The sequence below is a fragment of the Dermacentor silvarum genome, chromosome 8 (assembly GCF_013339745.2).
Source record: "Dermacentor silvarum isolate Dsil-2018 chromosome 8, BIME_Dsil_1.4, whole genome shotgun sequence".
Taxonomy (NCBI): Eukaryota; Metazoa; Arthropoda; class Arachnida; order Ixodida; family Ixodidae; genus Dermacentor; species Dermacentor silvarum.
This window is the reverse complement of record NC_051161.1, coordinates 123,969,752-123,992,382: the sequence shown is the minus strand read 5'-3', so window position 1 is coordinate 123,992,382 and position 22,631 is coordinate 123,969,752. Positions and strand designations below refer to the sequence as shown.

Below are 22,631 nucleotides of genomic sequence, written 5' to 3'. Positions count from 1 at the left end.
AAACAAACAATTCCTCATACGGCAAGCCTGTCATATCACGTACCCCGATCTGCATTGAGCAATAGTGATTTATTCTGTAATATGCAAAACAGACCACGCACGCCTTGGAATAATATGTCAAGTGAAGTTTTCGTGAAGAGGTTAATCAAATGCTCCAGATTTGCCCATTTCATTCCCGTCTCTTTGGCGTAAGGAAAAGTGGAGAGCGCATGAGCTCGCGCTCACACGGGCTAGGCAATGTGACACACGCGGCTATCACCTCGAAGAGCTACTGGCGTTGGTACGTTCGAATCATAACTGCGAGCGCGGCCTCGTATTCGCTGCCACTACGAATTCATTGTACTTAAATCGTACAGGCATTATAAAAAATATATTCGGCGCCACCCACCTCACGATGACCATCCACGGTAACGCATGTTGTATTGAAGCAATATATCGACACAAGCGTATTGTCACCGTCGAAACGAGCTATGTATGAGGCGTGTACTGCAGCGGCCGGGGCTCCTATTTCGCGCTTCCCTAAGAGCACTCGGCCCCACACAGCGCCGTCAACGCGAAGCGTATGCGTAGCCTCCGAAATACCTGCGAACGCGGAGAAACGCGTCATGGGGCAACCAGGCTCCTCCCTCGCGATTCTTTCTGGACAAGATGCGCCATCTAGTTGTGCTGCAGAGAAGTCCTTGCTTGGCCTCTGAGATAAGAAGCGTGGCACACCGGTGGCGGCGAACGCTGAGAATTCTTCCCTCGCTTGCCGCACATCAGTGGCACATATATAGTGACTCAAGCTGGGGACAGGTTCATTGAAGACCGGCCCCGACCCAGTGCATTTATAACGGCGCTCGCACAAGCATTGGCATGAAAGGCGTTCATTAAACAGCGGCAAATACATAGTTCATTTGTGGCGCAGCCTGCTGAGGCGTTGGGTTGGGGTCCTCAACCCTTGCGACGTGGGTTGGATTCCGCTCATCATCGGAGAAAGTTAAGGGATATTTTTCGTTATTGTAGAATGGAACCTTCCCAGTAGCACATACCTAGTTGCACAATTTGGCGGGAAAGACGTTCATTGATGAGCGGCCCGGGCACCTACTGACACATGCCCAGTGGCCGACGTTGGCATCAAAGAGCTTCATTGAAGGCCAGCAGAGATCGAATGGCACATTTCTAGTGCTTTAAGTCCGTGTCAAAGAGTTTCTTCGAGCGGCGTTACCTACCCAGTCCCGCATCTACAGTTACCCATGTGGGCGTGAAAGGGGTTCATAGAAGAGCGGCACGTATGTGCACATTGCCGTATACTCAGTGACCCAAGCTGGTCGGGTGGTTGGTTTCGAACCCTGTTACTTTAGCATAGCAGCCACATTCGCTACCCATTTCAGCGCAAAGTACCCATTGACCCTGGTAGGCAGGAAAACAGTGAGATATAAGCATAGGTAGCCCCCCCCCCCCCCCGAAAAGTGCTTGAAGTGCCCTACGAGTGCTAACGAATAAAAAATATATGGCAGCCTGGTTAGAGCATCGGCCTGCTGTTCCCGGGGACCGAGGATCAGCCCCACCATCAGGCGCGTAATTAAATTTTACTGCGTTAGCATTCGTTGGGTACTTCACACAATTTCCGGGGGCAACCTATCTATGTTTCTACCTACCTATCTAACCATTTGCCCGCCTATACCTGGGTCACTGCGTAGTTCATGGTCGAATGGGTAGCGCATTGGGCTGCTCTGCTGAGGAAAAGGGTTCGAACCCAGTCGTCGAAACAAGTTGGATCACTGCGTATGTGACAAGGTGTACATATGTACCGCTTTTCAACGCTGTTACACGACTTCATGTCTCACAGTATATGCGCGACTGGTTGGGTACCGCAATACGATGACACTCTTTAATGGCGACTTGGGGCAGTGGATATGTGCCCCTCGGTCTGTGCTAGTCTTCAATGAAAGTCTTTGATGCAAAATTTGGTTCACTGGGTATGCGCCAGTTAGTGTGTGCCATTCTCCAGTGAAAGTCGTCGGGCCAAACTGAGCAACTATCTATGTGCCACTGCCACGCTACAACGACGACAATGATCCTTCAAATTTATCCGATGCTAGGCGGAATCGAACACACGTCACAAGGGTTTCTGCAGGACCGCAACCCGACGGTTTTGGAGGCTGCGCTACAATTCGACTGCGTATATGTGCCGCCTTTCAATGAAAGCCTTTTTCCATCAACACTTAAGCGAGCTGCGCCATGAATGCAGAGGGTATGCGGCGCTCTTCAATGAGCATCTCGCCAACTCGTCTCACTGAGTATGTGCCTCTGGGTGTGCGGCAAGACAGCGAACTATTCTCAGCGCTCGCGGGCACCGGCGCGCATTCATGTGGTGGATGCCACGCGTGAACTTCTCGGCAGTGTCACTAGGGGCGCCGCGTGTACTGAAAGACGTTCGAGAGAGGAGCCTGGCTGCCGCCTGACGCGTTTCTCAGCGTTCGCAGGCACAACCACGTCCTGCATTCCGACGGCCACGAGCAGGATTCGCGACGGCGGGGCTAGATGACGCTCAATATTCTTAGGGAAGGGCGAAACAGGAATCCCGCTACATTACACGCCTTATACATAAGTCGCTTCGACGGCGGCAATACGCTCTGTCACTGTATAACTTCAATGCTAAATGCGTTTCCGTCGTCAGTCACGGTGAGATGGTTCCTATCGATTTTCTTGTTTTCTTTGTATTGCCTTTCGACTTTGCAACCTTTATTTTCTCGAATTCATATATTATAATTCGCACTAGGCCGCTTGGTGGCCAATTTTTCCGCTGTCTGATTATTCAATAAACGAGAATTAGTACTGGTATAAAATACCACGCTCGATGCTCGAGAGCATTTGATCGCAGAAGCAAATTGTAGGATTGCTGAACGAACATCAATATAAAAAAAACTTAGTGAAAACAATTCAGGTAGAAGCCAGCAAAGGATGACAATCGACATTAGTGCGATTAGCATTGAAGCGATGTAGCGACACACCATATTTCCGCCGCCGAAACGCGTCATGTATACCAGGCGTGTAGGGCAGCCGAGCTTCCTTCCCCCCTTTCTTGACACGCTCGCGCCATGTCGCGGCTCCGTCGCTATGTCGACGCTTGGCGTGTGTGTGAATTGACACACTTCACGTTGACTCGGAGAAGACTATCCGAATATATATGATGCATGCGCAACTCCGCCTAGCTCATCAGAAGTTACAAATGATTCTTTTTGTCATTTCAGAGCGGCAAACATCCAGTTGCGAGAACCTAGTGACCCAAATTAGCGGGAAAGAGGTCTATTACGAGCCAAAATACCCAGTTGCAGACACCCAGTAACCCACATTCACGTGAAATGGTGTTCATCGAAGAGCGCCATCGAACACTGACGGAAGAGCGCGTGCGCATCCCCGAAATCTGGAGATACGCTCCGCACGTGCGCCCTCTTCCGGCCAACATGGCACGAGAGGACCATAGTGGCCGGCGCCTCGCGTGGACGGAAGCCTTCCCACGCCACTGTGTAAACGAATACGGAGTATTTTACGTGGACGCCTCCCGCCCACATTATGGCGGTTGTTACACGGCCGCAGTCGTCCACCAAAAGACTGCGGTGAACGGCCTTACGCTCAAAGCACAAGCCATATCACATGCGGAAGGGTTGGCCATCGCGCTCGCCGCCCCAGATCAGGACTCGCGGGTTATCATTACCGACTCGCGAGTGGCCTGCAGGAACATCTGAAGGGGCTTTATTGCCTATTTGGCGTACCGCATAGTTCAAAACAGCGATTATATCGGGGCCGCCGCGTCCGGCACGATAATATGGACTCCCGGCACACAGATATCGAGTGTAACGAAGCGGCCGACGCCGCTGCCCGCGCGCTTACTCTCCGGACATCGCCCTCGCCTGTCCTCGATGCGGACTCCAACCCCAATCCGGCTTTTACCCTTAAGGATATCTGCCGACATTACCAATTCGGCCAGGCAATCATCCTTCCTAAGCCCTGTAAAGGCCTCACGAAGGCGGAGGAGCGTTTACTCCTTCGCCTCTATACTAAAACACTGCTGTTCCCGGCAGTCCTAAAACAGTTCGACCCTGCGTGTACAGGGAAGTGCCCACACTGTGAGAAAAAGTCTTCGGACATTTTTCACATGGTATGGGCATGTCTATCCATCCCACACCTACCCCCTATACCCAACATTATCCGGGAGAACTGGGAGGCGGCCCTGCTCGGCTGCTCCGACCTGGCGAGCCAGAAGAGCCTGGTCATGCGTGCCAGAGCCGCAGCTACAGCCAATGGGCTGCTTTAATGAGGAACCCACCTAACGTTTATAAGGAACGGCCCTTAAGGACCGCTCGACATCCTCCCTGTCAATACTTCGGTCAATAAAGTTTTTCACAGAGTCACTCAGAGCGGCATATACCCAGTAGTGGATGTCGCAATTGGAATGAAAGAGTGTCATTGAAGCGCGGAATATACCCAGCTGCGCATAATCATTCACTCAATTAGGCGGGAAAGAGGTTTATTGAGGGGCGGCATACACCCAGTTGCGGATGCCCCGTGACCCACGTTGGCGTGAGTTTCATTGAAGAGCGACGTATGCCCTGTTGCACATATGCGTTGAGCGCATATGCTTTGTGCGCATATAGCTCTGTAAGTTTTAGCTTTGTTAACAATGGTCCCGTACGGGCACCAAACGGTCCAATTCATCGTTTTGAAGGTCAGTACCAAGATTTATAATTGCTATAACGTGACTTTACCTGGCCAGTCTGTTCTCCACCAAACCCTTTACTGCATAATTCTACCCGAATATCCCAACTAATCACATTTACCTGACACGGTCCACAATGCCAGAATGTCATTACAGACGGTGCATCAACAGCTCAAGGCGACCATTAAAGCCCAGTCACTTCGGTCACTTTCTCAGCTTTGATTAATCATTCGCCAGGCTGCTAAGCTGAACAAACTTATGCATACCGACACGTCCTTTCAAGCGAATAGTTTTTTTTTCGTGCCTTACAGCATTCTGCGTCTGTTTCTTTCCTAATATAAAGCACGTAAATGATCTGTATTCCATTTGTTGTTCTAAGCCCGGTAATGCCAAATTTTTAATATTTGATTCGATTCAACGATTTCCTGCACAAGATAAGAAGCACAGTAAAGGAGGCCAGAAAACGCCAGCTGCGTCTACGGCCACACAGAGTGCTTCTCATTGAAGCTCCTGCACAAAAGAGGTGATGGCACCGCGGTGTTCCAGCGCCTCCTGTCGTGGTCATTGCGCCTGTACTGCGAAGTCTTTCCTCTTTCTGGAAGCAGCGAGCTTTTCCTTCTGTTTGTCGTGACCCCAAAGCTTCCGTAGCATAAGCACAAGAAGCAAAGGGGAAAACCAAAGTTCGACGTCTGGGCTCAAGAGAGGTAAGAACAGTGGGGCCCGAAAAGCACCAACTACAAAAATGAAATCAGAAAGGGAAAGCAGACATAAATGAGCTGGAAAGGCCAGCGTGGAACGCATGCGGATTTTTCCTTGCCAGCAGGCATTGCCGAGCAATCCTTCCAGGCATCCCTTTTCTTCCGCGAATGTCTTCGGACGGGTTGCCGTGGTGAACGTGCTCATCGGCCCCTTTTGTGAGCTGTGGTTGCTGTAGTCACGCGCGACAGCTTTTGTGTTCTGCTTCTCATATCTGTACGCGTTGGAGCTTATTTTGATCGGAAATGTTCCGTTCATCCTTCGCTGCTGCGGTTCTGACCCGATCTTCGCTTGCAAGCCCGTGATGTTCCATTCACTATTGGCTTCACTTTAAGGTTGTCTCGCTTCGCTGCCGTGTGCATATTATGAGGAACATAAACTGTACAACACAGGCAAAGAAATTCGGCTCCATGAATGCGCACTCAAACTCTTTGTTTGGTCGCGTCTCTGAGCGCGTTATTTCTCCCTACGCTGTGACTGTAAAAATGTTTCCTGCGTGCCTCTTCTTGAGCACTGGCTGAAAACGTGACATAACTCACGAATGGCGCAGTAAGTGTCGGTGTGTTGTTTTCAGCTTTGGAATATGAAGTGGCTCAATACTACCCTTCACGTCTGACAAAAATAATTTCCACGGAAGTTATCGCGAGAAACAGAGTGCAACATAATAAATACTAAAGTGTGCAAAGTTTCCTCGGAACTTTGCACACTAACGATTTAACATTATTCTTGCCTGCCTTTTTACAACAACGAGAAAATAGTTATGGCTTAAAAGGAAAGTAACACAAGTGTTGTAATACCATATTGCATTTAGTTTTTGCTGTATTATGATACTGTTTATTTTTTAATTTTAAATTCCTTTTTCCAACGCGCGTTTATCTTTATGCAAATTACGTCGACCAGATTCGCATGGGAACTTATATCGCAGGCAATGGGAAAATGTAAAACCGGGATGAAAAAAAGCCTTCGAATGAAGTGCTGACTATTATTCCTGAGTACGAGCACTGCCGGACGGCGTCGCTATAGCAGAACGACACAAACTACGGAAATCGCTGTTTTGTCGCGCTTGAAACATGCAAGCAAATGCTTCACTGGGTGCCTTTCTACCTCATGTTTCGAACTAAGAATGCTAGAGAGCAGAAGAGCTGAAACTTGGGCGAGTTGATACCAATACGATGCGCTGAGCCACAAACACGAACAAGAAAAAAAAATGCTCATGCCCTCTTTTCTTGTCCGCTTATGGCACAGTTTGAGCTACACTATGATATGTCCATAAGAGCAAATACCAGCCAATTTTATTGGTAGGCAGATTATTAGTAAATGGAGCCGGCTGAAACGGCGCTTACGAAAAAAAAAGTCTTCGCGAATTCATCTCCCCAGTTGTAAGCACGGCGCTGCAAACCGAACACCGGTGATAATTGCGCCCATAGTGTATGACCCACTCTGCAAGCCTCCGTAGACAGGATAGCTTCTTGGACAACAAGCGGTGATATTTTTGTTATATAGTCGTGGTGTTGATTGGCCGCATAATAAAAATGTGCGTCAGCACTATGCATAACGATCGGCTGCGATAGTGTGTCCGACCATGTTATCATCCCTGTTGACGGTTCCCGGTTCGCACTACTCACAAACTCACAGCCTCTCAAAGTAGCCATGTACGAAGTTATGTGCATCATTTATTTGTTTATTTACTGAACCGCCTCCTCGGAGATAGGTAAATTGTGTTATTGTATGGATTGTGAGGAGTAGAAAGCGGTTTGTCTTACGCACGTCAGTGCGTCCGGACAGCCATAGCCATTCCGGACAGCCCTGTTGCCATTTATTGTAATGTCCCAGTGAGTGTCAACAACTTCATTGATTAAGCTGATGATTTAATATTTTACGCCCCATTATCAAGCACTATCTTGAAAATTCTGCATTTTGTGTATTTTGTTTAAAATGGCAAATTACGTTGCTGCAGATGACTCTCATTTCCCCATAATTGCCTCCTCCATAGGAGCTCCGCTTGCCTGACTGAATGTTCACCCGAATTTGTACTATTTTAAACATGTAATGTGCAGAGTTTGCTACGAATGTGGCGCTCACTTTATTTACGCTCAACGTTGCCCACAGCCCGGAGGATGCCGCTCAATAGAGACGAAACGGACAACAACAGCGGATCATTGACACTTTTAATCAAAAGCCGGACCGCCTCCCCAGATCCAACAAAACCTGAGCCTAGCACTATATTTAAAGCGGAGCTTTCTTAGAGAAATTTTTCGGACTTTCCCGACCGTGACTGCGACTGTACGAATAGGGGCGTGCCTCAAATCGCGCTGAACCTGCGCGCGGCAACATGTTGGCAGGAGAGCTTCTCTGCGTGTGAGCGATTTTGCCTTATTAAGACACGGACAGTAACAAATACAACAGGAAAAGTAATAGTCAACCTTACCGCTGTCTTTGACGGCGCAGTTCTCTAAGAATACGAACGTGTTCTCGTCCCTCAGCAAACTTGACCTTCATCATGGTGACATCGCTGCGTCAGCATGCCACAGTGCGCAGTCGCATGAGCTGCTGTTTGCATTTCGGCTTAGATTGTTAACCATTAGGCGCATGAACATATACATTACATCATGTTAAAGCGGTGAGTGGTATAGTGCATTAACATAGAAGTTGCCTGGAATTAGGCGTTGCATAGATGCCAATGTAGACAACTGTGTAATTTGTTTTTATATATTTTTTTACTTACAGATACTGCAATCCGCAAAGGTATTTTAGCAGGGTGGAAGTGCAATATATCAGTTTACAAATACAGGCAACAAAACAAAGCAAGATGGAGTACATTGCCTATACACACAACATCGGTTTTGAATAAAACACGGCAAACATAGAACACTAATAAAGACGGTCATGTTTGAGCTTATAACAAAATCAAAAGAGGTTTGCAGCAAATGAAGACAACGAAGGATGAGTAGCTTCTATATTAGTCAAGTTATTCCGTTGAGTCACAGTTCTAGGAATATTTAAAACAATTGTTTTTTACGCGGAAAGGTGTCATTGTTAGCTGATGCTTCTGTCTTGTGGAATACCCATGAGAAAATGTAATTATATAAGAGATGTTAATATTGTAATCTCCATTTACAAGCTGACATAAGAATCTGAGTAGGGAAATTTGATTGTGCTCTGTTAGTGCAGGCAAGTTAGCTTGTTTTAAAAGCATCGCTTTTACTCGCATGTTTCACTAACCGCCTCACGATAGCTTCGCTTCACAGATATTCCAACATGGATCTCATTACTCTTATGGAGTCAGAGCCTTATTAACGTGTGTGTTGCGATCCGTGAAAGTTATTTTCTTGATCAAGTGACCCCTTTAATTCTCAATGCAGCTGCATCATGTATTCGGCTAAGGAGTCCATTTCTCCAGTTCGCTGAGACATAAACGCCATGAAAAAGACGTCCAAGTAAGAAACTCGTTGAGATATAAATATAACAACGCACACATGTTTAATAACGCTTAGCAGATCGTTCTCTTCACGTTTTATCTGGGACTACCACACCATATGGGTGGCGCTTCAAATGGGCTAAACATTCATTTTTCGTCGTTGGTGACTACGCAGCACTACAACTGATCTACCACAAAGTATTATTTTCTGAAAACGTGCTGGCACCAGAAAGCTTCAAATTTGAACATGTAATATCGCGTGTACCTGGCTTTATGTTACTCCACAATTCTCAACAGATAATCGTTATGGTTTAACTTCTACGGTCTACGTCCATTTCGACTAATCCGATCTCTACGAGGGTGGACGCTGGGTCACAGATAGGACAAATAAGTGGTTATAGTGTAATGACTAATCGGCTTCAGCAGATAATCATTAAGCTCACTTCACATTACAACACTAGCAACCCCAAATTGGTAGGGACAGAGATGCCAGCAACAAACCAAGCTCCCCTGACAACCTGCGAATTTCAAGGAGCTATACGCATCGCTTTTGTGTTTGGCTTCAGATATGTGCTTCCACACGCTAAAGCCTACGAACGGAGTACAAACGAGACAACGCTCTGGAAATGAGGACTTAACAGTTGAGACTATAAAAGTATAAAAAAACATTTGGTTAGCCTACTGTGCAGAAATTGCTGAGCTAGAACTCAATCTTCCTTCACAACCAACAACATACGCAACGCTTGTAAAACAAGGTTTATTCTTTTTTGGAAAACATTCGCATCAGTCGATTTTGACAAAATAGTCAATATTCGATAGACGCCGGCAATATCCATTACTGATAAAAAATTATGAGCGGCATGAAAGGCGGACCTCAACTCCCCGCTGGCTAAAAATACCCTTACAACTTGCCCTTGGGCGAAGACGGCTTCGAAAGTGATTGAGCGTGAATCGATAATGATTTAGTGTTGGTACCGAGAACTGCACTCCTTACGACATTCGCTGAAGCACGGCCTTGGGGTAAAATCACCATAAGCAGGACTGAGCGCGAGGTTGCGTCGTTCGACTCAAACGAAACTTGATTTTGTCACGCACAAAAAAAAAAACAAAAAAAAAACACAGAATGTCAACATGAAATGCTCTTCTCCGGCAATTTTTTTTCTTTGAGATTCATAAAGATTTTTTTTAACTATGCCGCCATGTATATTTGTAAACGCTTCATCCATTGAACGTGGGCCGAACGCCACTTACGTGGATTGAATCTTTCTTTTTCCTTCTTTCCACTATAATTAGCAATTCCTTAGGTTGAATGATATTAAGTTTTCTGCCAGTGTGGTTCAAGTACGCGTGTTATAGGAATGGTTTTTGGTGAGATACTCATTACAGCTTACAAAAATGATATACCAGTAGCGCACCCAGGATCTCTGCCAGGGGGGGGGGGGGGAGGGGGGGGTTGACTGTTTGCCATAACCATCTAATAAGCACTAATGTCTATTTCTTCACGAGAATAGTCAAAAATGCGCTTTTTGCGCAAGTTTGCGAGTGTGCAGACGATTGCGCGTCTTACATCTTAGTTGCAGTACTCAAGGCGCAAGGAAAGACACGGGGTTAAACAAAAAAAAGGGGGGGGGGGGTTTAACTCGGCCTCAGGGGGGGGGGGGGTTACAACCCCCAAATCCCCCCGTCGGTGCGCCACTGTGATATACCTTTGGGCGCTTCTTAAAACAATCATTTGTTTGCCTATGACTGAACATTTCCTCTTGATATAACTCTGACCACGCGAATTTGCGGACATCGTCTAATAACTCTACATTATTGGAGCAACAATATTGGAAATAAATAGTGCGAACATGTAAAGTCATAAGTGTGACTCATCCGTTAGGACTAACATTGTCGTATAATCTGAAAATTGTTTATATACAATCATTGCCTCCTGAAAAATATCTGACCTTTACCATCGTTTTGGTGGAGACTAAATGCAAGAACGCTGATATATATAGATTTACGTGCGAGATAATGAATCCCACGCAGTTGAAATTTATCTAAAGTTCCCATCTTCTCTCCCTACCCCCCCCCCCCCCCCCCGGCTTCTCTCATAGTCATGCATGGCGCTGCTTTGGGACGCTAAAGGCAATGATTTTTGTCAGTGAAATAATCTGCGAATCAAATAGTCGCCGTGCATATAGCAATGGCAACTATATTGTGCAATGACGTAAAAACCCAAACTTCATTCTTATATAATCTTTATACAGTCTGCTTAGAATATAAATATCACCTTTGTTTATCACACTGGTTACAGGCAAAACCAGAGGTTCCTATAAAGGCAGGGGTCTTTAGTGGAGGGCAATTCGGTGTCTCTAAAAATTCACCAACTAATAAAATACTCCCTAATACGAAATTTGAGCGCAGCTCTATACGTGCTTTCATTTCGCGATATATTGGCTGGCGCGAACAGACTGTCTCCTGCGGCACGTTGCAAACAGAGCGAACTGGGACGTGACTGCGTCGCTCATCTGGAGATCGCGAGAGCCAGCGAGTGGTTGACGCGGCTTCACAGCAGCCGCCGCCGACAGACCTCCCAGACGACGCGCGCTACTCTGGCGCCATCTCGTAGCGTTCGCCGCAGCACTACGCTTTTCTTCTCGCGGTTTCGCAATACCCTCCTCCGCTGTTCGCCTCATGGTTCCGCTGCACCGTCCTCTCCACTTTCTTCCTAGCATCTTTCATCCCCTGCTGCGCTTCGCGTTCGCTTTCATCTTTCGCTGTGCTCGTTCGCTTTGTTACGCCGCCGCCTACGCTCGCCGCACGAGCGGGCACCTAAGTATTGCGCTCTAAAATGCCTGTTTAAAACTGTTTCCTTAATTTTTTTGTCAGGGCAGGACAACTGAATATGCGGCATTGACAGTGTTTCTTTACAGGATTGGGACAATTAACAGAGAGAATAACGCGTAAGCCCTGACGGCGTCCAATATCGAACCTCCAGGTAAGTTAAAGGGAAATATTGCCGTAACCGCAACTATTCGATTCCTTAACAATTTGGGGGATGTGTCACTTTACTCAGCTTGCCTAAATTTAGGAACACATCGGCTGAGGGGGATGTGGCGATACTGTTATGGTAGTCGGGAACGTTACATGCAGATGACGGCAGCGGTCGCTGGAAGAACCCAAAATTCGGGAATGAATTATTGACATCATTTACTGTAGACAAAAGGAGAGCATAGCTGAATTCCTTTGCCGCTACTTAACGAGCCTACAAGCGGCTGCATTACCATGGAACGTTCATTCTTGATCTTCCTCCACTTCTAGAAATGTATTGATCCCCCGAAGAACAGCTCAAGTTTGCATGAAGACTAATTTTATATTTTCTATATATCTCATCCCACTCCCCTTATATGTCATCGCGCCGTGTTCACCTGCGGGCCTCTAAACATAATTACAGCATCACCGGCCCACAGTATGGAAAAACTATCAGAAAAAATTTAAGGCCATTTGGGAGCTTCCAGTGGCAGCAAATCGACAATTTAGGGAAGGATTAGTTCGCTTGTTCTACTCCTCGCTGGTAGCACTTTCTTTCTCAATTTTTTCCGACCATGGTATGCCGCTGATGTGCTTCATAAACTTCTATGCAGGCGCCATGAGCCATCTGCCTATAGGGACCTTTCAGATCGCCTGGATGGCGTTTCATGATCTATTGAGCGCAACCCCCTCCCCCCGCCTTCCTTTTTTCTGCGCCCTAAATCAGAATTTTCATTATCTTTCAGATGACTTACTTACAACTAGAAGTAGAATGCAATCCGGCTAAATGAAGCACCATGAAATATTAACTTCCCCTTGCTGGTTACAAAAAGTTGAATTGCATTAGATTTCTTATCAGTCAGCGCTGTAATTGGGATTGAGAAAAACAAATTGTAGATGTTTTAGTGTATATTGTACGAAAGACAAATGCAAACATTTGCTCAATAGCATTCCAGTCAAAACTGTCGTTCGGAGATTAATTTTGGTTTCGTTTAAGAGAATTGCTGCACACACAATAAGAATGCACATTTCGCAAAAACTTGAACAGCGTGTATCTCGGCCGAAAATTTTAAGACCCGAATTGCGAGCGGCCGACGTTGGCGGCCTGCAAAAAAGAAATAAATTTAACCGCGGGGAGGCTAGGTCACATTCGTTTCTGTGCTACAAAGACGCAAATTCAATCACTGTAAAAAGCGGAACCAGTGTTGACTTTTTCACGGCCCTAGATGTAAATTACGGCAGCTGAGCAACCCCTTTACATGTCAGCGTGTTTATTGCGAAACTTTTTTCCAATTTGTGCCTAGTGCTGGCTTTCTAGCTTAAGCCTGATGCGCAGTCCTGTTTTCATTCAGATAACCTCCTATGTGTAAGCTTTATTCTTAAAAACAATTAACTACCATAGTGCACGTCAATATGTGGGTTCCCTTTTGCCAAAACTTATCAGCAAGAAGAGAGTAAGGAATATTCGAAATTCGCAGGTGGAAAAGATTGAGGAAGCAGCAAAGCATGGACACAGCATGAAATCAGGAAGAAAACTTAGCCTAGGATATGGCAAGTTGTCTGCACTGAAAGATAAGCAGGATAATATTATCAGCAATTTATATGACATAGTGAAAGCGGTGGAACAATGTAGGCTGTAAATTATTATAAAAAGTTAGTACGCTTTAGCTTCTGTAATGGATGTGTTTTACAGAACTGCGAAAGCTGTTTTTGTTGCAAGCTACAAATTCGAAAACTTCGTGCTTCTATTTTTGTCAAACAAACCAATTTCCAGCAATTTTAACAAACCAATTTTGGTCCTAAATTGAACTACCGCTTCTACCACCACTATAATGTAACTCTATCTCTCAAATGTATCAAATTTCATTACAATCAGCCAAGGTGTTATCTCGGAAAAGTATTTTTGCATTTTACTTGTACTTGAATAGGTGGCGTCAGAGTTGGGCCCAAGGTAAACTTCCCCTTAAGAAGCAGCTCTACCTTAGCAGCTCTTAACTAAATACATGAAGATATAAAGGTAATACACATGTCTTGAACTCATCATTGTAAACTCTATAAACTGTTCTTATGGCTTTCAACACAGACATAAATATCTGGAAGCCATCCCCGGAGACCTGAATTTCCCGGATTCAATTTCACGTGAATTTCACTCAATTTTTTTTACAATCAGAACTGGTTAAGCATACACACCAACTTGGTTAAGACTAGTAGTGCGTCTTTGCCACTCTGTCCAGACTGGGATAAGTGAAGCGATAGCAGGGCATTGTATATGCTCCTGCTTATACTGCGGAGCTAAGGATTATATTGAATGTCACGCGTAAGCAGTAGTTGTACATTATTTTGCACTGCATCGAACCACGACCATATAAAGCCAACAGGCAATGAAGCCAAGCGAAATATAGGGGTAAATCCGCTGTGGCTGACATTGAAATGAAGAAAAGTGAAAATGCAAGTGGACGAAAAGGTAACCATGGCGGGTGGATGTTTACCACCCTTTGTTTCCCTGATGGAGTCCCGTAATACCTGAGGATGTTCCACGTCCGTCCGCCATGACTCTGGGTGGCACTGGCTAAAACTCCCAGTGCTAGATCTAGTGCGCATAAATACCTAAGTTAGTGGACAGATTGATGGCCATGACTGTAAAACAATTGGTAGTGCATCGCACGCGTAATGCGAAGGTTATCGGTTCGGTCCGTACCGGCGACAAGCTTTTTTTCGTCCACTTTTACTTGCCCATTTATTTGTTATTTTCTACATTTGAATTTGAACAGCAAATTACCACTATGCTTTCCTTGGCTTGATTGCCTGCGGCGTTAAAACAGCGTGATTGGTAAAAATTCCGCCGTTCTGTTTCCCTTCTCTTACTACGTCTAGTTTTCCCCGGGGTCACCAAATCTCCGGAAGAGAAATATTGCGCCTTCTGCTTTTCTTTTTTCGAGACTGTGTGCTTCCAGGGCTGTTCTGGCAAAGTATATACCCCGATTAAGGTACTACAGGCGGAGCCCACTGCTGACCTCGATTTCTAGAATAAACTCGCTTCTTCCATCATCGCCACTTCCACCGACAACAACACAGGCGGGCCGTATGAACAAACACCGCTAAGCAACAGCGTTCCTCCCCCCCGCGCAGTGGCTGCGACACTTTACTACGAGACTGTTCGTCTTAGGCTAAATGAGATTAGCTACAACGTAAGCAATTGTTGCACTCACCGATGCGAATCACGTCAGGCGAAGCTTGTCCCGAGATGCTCGCCACGGTGAACAGAACAGCTGCGGCCACGATTACGAATGCCGCATTTCTCTTCTGCCTCGAAACAGCGGTGGTTGACAGCGATGATCCCTGAAAGGGGCTCATCTCGTAGTCAGGAGATGGGCGGAGAGCGTCTGGTGCTTTCGTTCCGCGATTCAGGCGATGCCGAGATTTTGGCTGTTTCCTGTCAGGAACTGCAATTGATTCTCAGAGCCGGTTGCAACCATCAGAGTGCGGCCTGCAAGCGTTGTCGCGTTGTAAGGTCGTGTCAGTATGCAAGTGAGTAATAAAGTAATGTCGCGTTCAGAAAGATTGTTCTTCTGGAAACGCGTTTGCCCGAGCTGGGGCTACCCAAACGCATCATTTGAAGTCACGAAGCTGCAGCGTGTTGATTTCTGTTAGTTTTTTTCGCTGGATGTTGTAAATATGTGCGACATTGCTAAGCTCAGGATGTTGCACTCGAGGGATATCTTATTTGCGAGAGGGTCAATCTATGTCAACTGTCCCAACCAATTTTGTTAAAACATATCTGGTAACTAGTACATCAGGAAAAACATGTCGCCGAACATATTTCAGTCGAAAATTATTCTGGTTTGTATTTGAGGTTTATTTAATTTTCTTAATAGGGCCAAACCTGGTAGAATAAATTAACAAAAATTGTCATTTTGCAAAATTTTCGTCATTGTCACAGACAAGCATTTGTTATTTGAAAACATTTTAGCCGCTATGTTATTATTTTCATTTTCAGCAGTTCGCTCCGAAAACGATGAAAATATAGCGTTTTCTAGCAGCTGTATAGAACGCAGGTGCAGATACGAACACCCAAAACTGATTTCAGACGAATGTCCACAGAACATATTAACTGCCAAATTTTATGTTAGTCCCATGTATGTCGTATATGCCCTGAAAAAGCGCGTTTGACTGAAAAGAACTGCATTTTGGCCTATATTTAGGCATCAGTAAAAGTCTACAGCATTCCATTTAAAAATCTACTAAATAGCGATCATCACAGAAAATGATATTCAATATCTCTGCAGAATCTTTTAAAGAGGGCATTCTAGTTCTAGAAAAGTGACTATGTCGAATTCAGACTCGCATCGCAAAAGGTTGCTCTAATTTGTGCTTCAGTACACAATTTTATCGCGGAAAACAACTAAAAAGGGTGGTGACGCACATAGTACTACATTTCCGCAGTTGGATTGACTGCTTGTTAAATAAGGGCCAATAGCCGCGGTTTCACTGCCCATAATTGTGGTTTGTCTATGAATACACAGTTACAGCAAAAGATCAAAGCCCCTTTCTTAAAGAAAGATGGTTGAACGCGAAGCTTTCTCCCATGCAAACTGAATCTAAGTCGAAAGCCAACGACCACGCAATGAGCACAAGAAATGCTGAGCGACCCGATACGATGCATATGTGATTTGATTGCTTGTTTAGGATTTTATTTTTGAACGTTGAAGTTAAATGTAGACACATTTCGTTAAGTTGTATAGCCTTTATTTTTGACCGTGTAGCCGTTGATTACACGCACACACTCACACTTTCACGGACGACTCTACACTTACACAGTAATGCTTTGTGATCGCTGTGGTAGACGGTCAGAGGCTCTGCCATTGCCGATAAATGGAATCGGCCTTAGGGGCACGATCGCGCTGCGCTTACGTTCGCGCAAGCGCGAGCGTAACCTCTTCTAAGTTTTTCTGCCGTGCGCTGCACCCGCGACCTACCCACGGTGACGGCCGGGAAGGCATTGCGTGACTCGTGCAATGCAATGCAGATATATACAGCTCGGCTGGGTAGCGTGGCGTTGCAGTTTCCACTGTTCTTATCGGTACAACTGCGAATGTATATGGTGGTGTCCTACGATACGCATGTCGTGCGCCGTTGTTTTATTGTGTGCGCAGATGCGCAGTCGTTGTTATATTGTGTGCGCAGATAGTTTCATTGTGTAAGTTGGCTTTACCGTAGTGCGTTTTCGGCGCTCACGGACGAATCATTGAGACATAGAAAGCTTCGCTTTAAACGTTTTATGTACGGGTGTTTCAGAAAAAGTACAAAATATATATAGATAGAAGCAAGCGATTTCTAGCCATTGTCTTACCACAGAGACACACGTTCTAAAATCACTCGAGCTATAAGTAAACAACGAATATTGAAAATTACACTAAATAACTGTATATTCCGGTCTAGCTCATTTAGTGTAGTTGAAAGACTTGACTACGCACTGGCAACTACACTAAATGGGCTAGACCGGGAAAATGTTGACGTTCTAGCCCTTAGTGACAAAAGCTTATTTGACTTGTTTGTGTGACTGTATTGGAACTGCTTATGTGTCGAATTGTTCATTGAAATATGCATGCTGTGTAATTGTTCTTGTAACTGCCATTTGTGATGGGGTTGTATGATCGTTTCTTTATTTGCTGATATGTTTGTATAACTGAATCCATGCAACAAATCGTCGTGTCACCGCTGCTGTACGGGTGGCTCGAGCTTAGCCAAACTGCAGAGATGCAGCTTCTTTCTCTGGCCCCCTGTTTTCGCAGTAACAATCTGTTGTCTACCGCGAAAATAAAGATTGATTGATTGATATTCGGTGTCACTCGATCGTGTGATCTCTCCTGGCGCTTGCACACTACTAACATCATCTAAGCAGCTGCTGATAGATCACTGTGATTTCTTAGGAGACATCTCCGTCGTACCCACAACAAGGGAAAGCGTTGGCGTATCAATCATTTGAAAGATCGAAACTTGAATATGCACCTCTCATCTGGAACCCGCATCAGATTTATGTCATAAATTCACTCGAGTCTGTACAAAATCGTGCTACTAGGTTTATTTATTCCTTATATTCGTACGATATCAGCATTTCATCGATGAAAACGGAATCTGGCTTGGAAACGCTTTCTTTCCGTCGACAGACTGTCACCCTCTCTCTCTTTCGTTCAGTTTTTTTTCAGCTCCCTTAATCACCCACCGTACATCCCGCCCTCTTCGTACATATCTCATCGCACCGGTCATTCGCTTCAAGTTGCACGAGCACTGCGCCCGGAACACCACTTTTAAAGCATGATTTTTTATTCGATCAGCAAGGGACTGGAACGGCCTTCCACACGCCATCGCGGCTATCACAAGCGCATCGGCTTTACCGAAGCTGGTGTCGCCTATATTTGAAAATGAACGTCCGTTTCTAATATTTGTTTTATTAACCACCCCTTATGTAATACTCCTTGACGCTGCTAATAACGTTGACGCTGCTAATTACCTTGGCACTGCTAATTTGAACAGTATCGTAAGTTCCGGCCTGTAAGGCGCTGAAAACCCAAACCGAACTATCAAATGCACAACTGTGATTCCGTTAGTAGGTGGCCATGCGCAACGTGACAATGCCTCACCGTCAAGCGAGCATGAATGGAGTGTTCTGTTCAAAACCGACATTGCTCTATATTCAAGGTAATAATTGAAATTATCATTATTCTTTTCCTAATTCCTAGCTCGTTTTTTTAAGTACGCCTCTGGTGATAAAAAGCTGCTGAGAAAATTACTTATCGTATCTTGCATTTGCAGACCAATATCCTAGCCATATTTTGACGCACACAGTATAACAAACAAGTAACTGGAAGCTCTAAGCCAGACCACATTGATGTGCTCCACATGGCATGTTTTGGTGCTTACTTTGGACACAGCGAATCCAGCCCCGGCATCGCAATACCGTGTGTGTCAGTGCAGATTGTATTTTCTACTGTAAAACTGTGCAGTGTGCCAAACTTAAAACCAAATATTAAGATGTGTAACTTGATTCCAAAATATTTTTTCCACCTCGAAACAAAAATCGCATTTCAAAATTGTTCTACGGAAACAGTTGATGTTATTCTCTAACACGGTGGCTACTTGCCGGGGTATTACAAAAACAAACGCTACAGTGTTTTACTGGCGTCTAAACGTAGGCCAAGATGCTGTTTTCCAACTGCAGTGTGGTTCTGCGGGTTATTTGTGTAGAATTGAGGCACTAACAAAATTTACAATGGAATTACGCTTTGTGAACATTTAAATAAAATCAATTTTAGACATCCGTATTCAACCATTTCTTGCACATAGCGAAAACACCATATGTTTGTCAACTTTAGGAGCAGATTGCGAAAAGTAAGGTAACAAGGTCCTTCCTAAATTGTTTTAATAAAATACGATATCTGCCATGTATACTAATGTCAGTCTTCTGACAATAATGAAAGGGGAAAATTCAAAACAAACACTTTTGTCTAAATTGTTTGTGCCGTTTCAGAAGGTTAAAATTGCCCTCAAGTATACGAATAAATTGTTTCACTAGCAACATTTAGGCGAAGTGTTTTTCCTTTCATACTAACACTTTTATATTAATTTAAATAAACTCAGAGATAGTCGAGCACACCGGTTCGGACAGTTCGCATAAAATGTCCGCAGTGCCTAGGAACATTCATGGAAACATTTATATTTCGCGCACGCAAAATCAATGCACGCGTAGTTCCTAGTATTTTTTCTGATCATTGTTTCGCTTACAACCATTATGTGCACAACCATGATGATTAGCAGCCGCCACTGATAGCACCTACCTCTCGTTAAATGCAGTTTATAAAACACAAAAAGGCTTCAACAATGTGTACTACTACTACTGCTACTACTATTATGAATAATATTAACAAAAGTTGTAGTCATGCAAGCTCAAAAACGCGAACCATATTGCATATGTCCTAGTGATGCATTTCGTCTAGAGCAGTAGTTCGTGCGCACTATTATCGGAGTAAGAGAATTTATGTGTGACGTCATTTCACTCAAAAAGCCACTATGGTGGCACCATATTGCTCGATGTTTCAACATAACTGAGGATCTCGTTTTTTTTTCGCTACGATAGGTGCGTTGCGTTGAAATCATGAACAGAATCGAAACATCTTGGCGATAATGAGGAAGAAAATACATGTTAAACAAACAGACGAGTAGGTTCTCAACAACAACTGTTCTAGTCAAACGCAGCGACAAGCAATATATGCGTAGATTGTGCATCGTTGAAAATAAAATTAAACATTTCCCTGCACCTACTTGTTCATTTTCATACTGACCCTTAAAGAAATAAAAAATAAACTGTTTGTGAAAGAATACTTTTGTAGTCATGTTGCTCTAAGGAGAACCACATAACTATGATCTCCACAATATGCCTCATTGAAAAGATTGAAAAATTGTACAATATGTTTTATTCGCTTGGAATACCTGGTTACAGTGAGAAATCATTTGCAAGTGAAATTTTTGTGTCCTTAGCGAACAGAAATAGAAATACGCAGTCTCTCCACAGGGAAAAACGCGTAATAATCCGATAGTTTTAATGTTTCCTCATTGAAACATCAACAAATAAAGTGACCTTGTTTCAGAAGGATCTTTTAAAAAAAAAGTGCATCTTGCATAAGAGGAGAACAGATTGTCACACATACCTTCGCAGGCTGCCGAACAACGATGATCCACGTCTCCCTGGTACACCGAACGATACTGTTGCCAGCCTTACAACCTCCAGGACTTCAAACAACCAGCACTCATTGTCATCATAAGGCCGACACCTTGTTACATCAGAGTGCGTCAAAAACTCCCGTCAGGCCGCCTTTCAGTCTATAAGAACGGGTTCAGCTGCCCTCGATACGTCCTACGCTGCGTAGGTGCACATACAAAACACATTCGAAGCCTACAACTCCCGGACCACGCTTAGGAATTCAACAAGTTCAAAGCCCCGTGAAATGAAATTTTGAGTAGTAAAACTTACAAACTTCTCTCAAGAGCTCTTTTAGACAAGTAAAACATCTGAACCGCTCGAAACCTCAAGAGACACGACGGCGTCACTCGGTCGCTAACATGTGCGGGTTAACGTTGCGCGTCCGGGAGCGACTCGACAACCAACGTGCACCGCACGCTGCCGGCTACGGAATCCCGAGCCTTGGCCCGCGGTCGAAGCGATCTCGCCAGCGAACGCCCGGAGAGCCTTGAGAGGGAAAAAGAGCGAAGGGGAGAGAGCGCGCCTTCAACCGAGGATGCGAGAGGGCGAACAACGGAAATTTCAGGCGATATCGGCTGCCCCCGAGACGATCGACGCTGCAGTACCGTGCAAGTCACGGGGGATAGGGAGCCTGCTTTGCACGCGGTGCTCCTATTGCTGTATATATGCGAGTTGGAGCTCCTTTCCCTTGTGCTGTAGTGCGCTGTCGACTGCGGCGCCATCTATGGGTAGCTGCGCCTAACTTGACTCCGTACCTCAGTTGCTTCGTGCTGCTCCATAATCGCACCGTAACAAAGCCGTTCAGCTTTTGCAGCTACTTTGTCACACTTCGAAGTGTTCTAATGGGGCGGTATTTTCAACCTGGAAAACAGCAAGAAAATATTTCCTTTCAAGAATGAGCTGAAACTCATGTTGCCTGATCGGGTGTCTGTGGCGCCAGTTTAATGTTCGCCGCAGTAATCACATCCGAGAAGGGTAACCAAATCAATAAAGGTAAACAACAGGGCAAGGGTAATAGATGTTTTTTTCTGCGCTAATTTTCATTCAATAATTGATCGTTCTTTGGGAACACAGTGATGTGCAATAGGGCCGCTGCCGTATTTGGCTAACGTACGCCCCCGCCCCCCCCCCCCCCTTCATTTGAAAATAAATATTTAACAAGAAAACATGCTCCTGCTGCCGCTGTCATTGCTTCAGTTTGAGGACTTTCATCATCGTCATCAGCGCGGCTTTGCCTGCGCTCGATGAGCTTACCTAGCACCAATGTGAAAAAGAAGCTTAACTCTGAGGTTTCGCGTCTCATTGAGTGGCTTGGTAGGTAACGGTTAAATTTTGACTGTCGAAATACTTTGTTCGCGTTACACTTTTCGTAATGTCTACAGGTTACTGCTCGGCGAACTCAAGCACTGTGAATTGAAGCGTATCGCGCCAGATGGCAAATGGTTATTCTTACACATAACTAGCTAAGGCAGCCAACGCTAGTTAAGTTCCATGAGAAGCGTCGGTGCGCAGACAATTTTGGTTTTTAGACTTAGAGGAAACTTTACCTGCTAAAGTCCTATATGAATACATGGTAACGGATAAATTTGATTTCTTGGCACCAACTGTCACTAATTGTGATAAGGTTTGCGGTGTTCAAAAGAAAAAAATTAAGGTTCATTTACTGGCTGAAGCAAGCAGATTATTTGTTTAGGTCAACACTACTTTAGAAACAAAATCTTCAATATAGCGTTAAATAAATAATGGGCCAAACTTAAAACTCTAACTTAGCAATAGAAAAAAGCTAGGTCGCCAGTTGGGAAGCTGTGCCTTTTGAGACATTGAAAACAAGCAAATTTCGTGTATTATACAGCGCTCTGAAATTTGCCACTAATTTATGAGTGGGAGCTTTGCAGAAATCTTGAAACCATTGTGTAAATGTTACGTAAGCTGTTAACTCCACTTTAGATGCTCTAAGAGATGCCGTTTACGGAACGGGATAC

General features: G+C 44.9%; 1 protein-coding gene across 4 annotated transcripts in view; it reads right to left on the bottom strand.

Moving 5' to 3' along the window:
- The window catches only part of LOC119461666 (glutamate receptor ionotropic, kainate 2-like), a 190,300-nt gene extending 169,236 nt beyond the window's left edge, over positions 1-21,064 (bottom strand). For 2 of the 4 annotated variants that reach the window (XM_049671861.1, XM_037723040.2), the window contains exons 1-2: positions 20,597-21,064; positions 15,101-15,378 (exon numbers count right to left, since the gene is read on the bottom strand). In XM_049671861.1, the coding sequence (XP_049527818.1) occupies positions 15,101-15,245 (145 nt within the window). In that variant the 5' untranslated portion in view covers positions 15,246-15,378; positions 20,597-21,064. The remainder of the gene's footprint in view (positions 1-15,100; positions 15,379-20,596) is intronic. The other 2 variants (XM_049671862.1, XM_049671863.1) reach the window with 2 other exon arrangements.
- Positions 21,065-22,631: the final 1,567 nt, after the last annotated feature.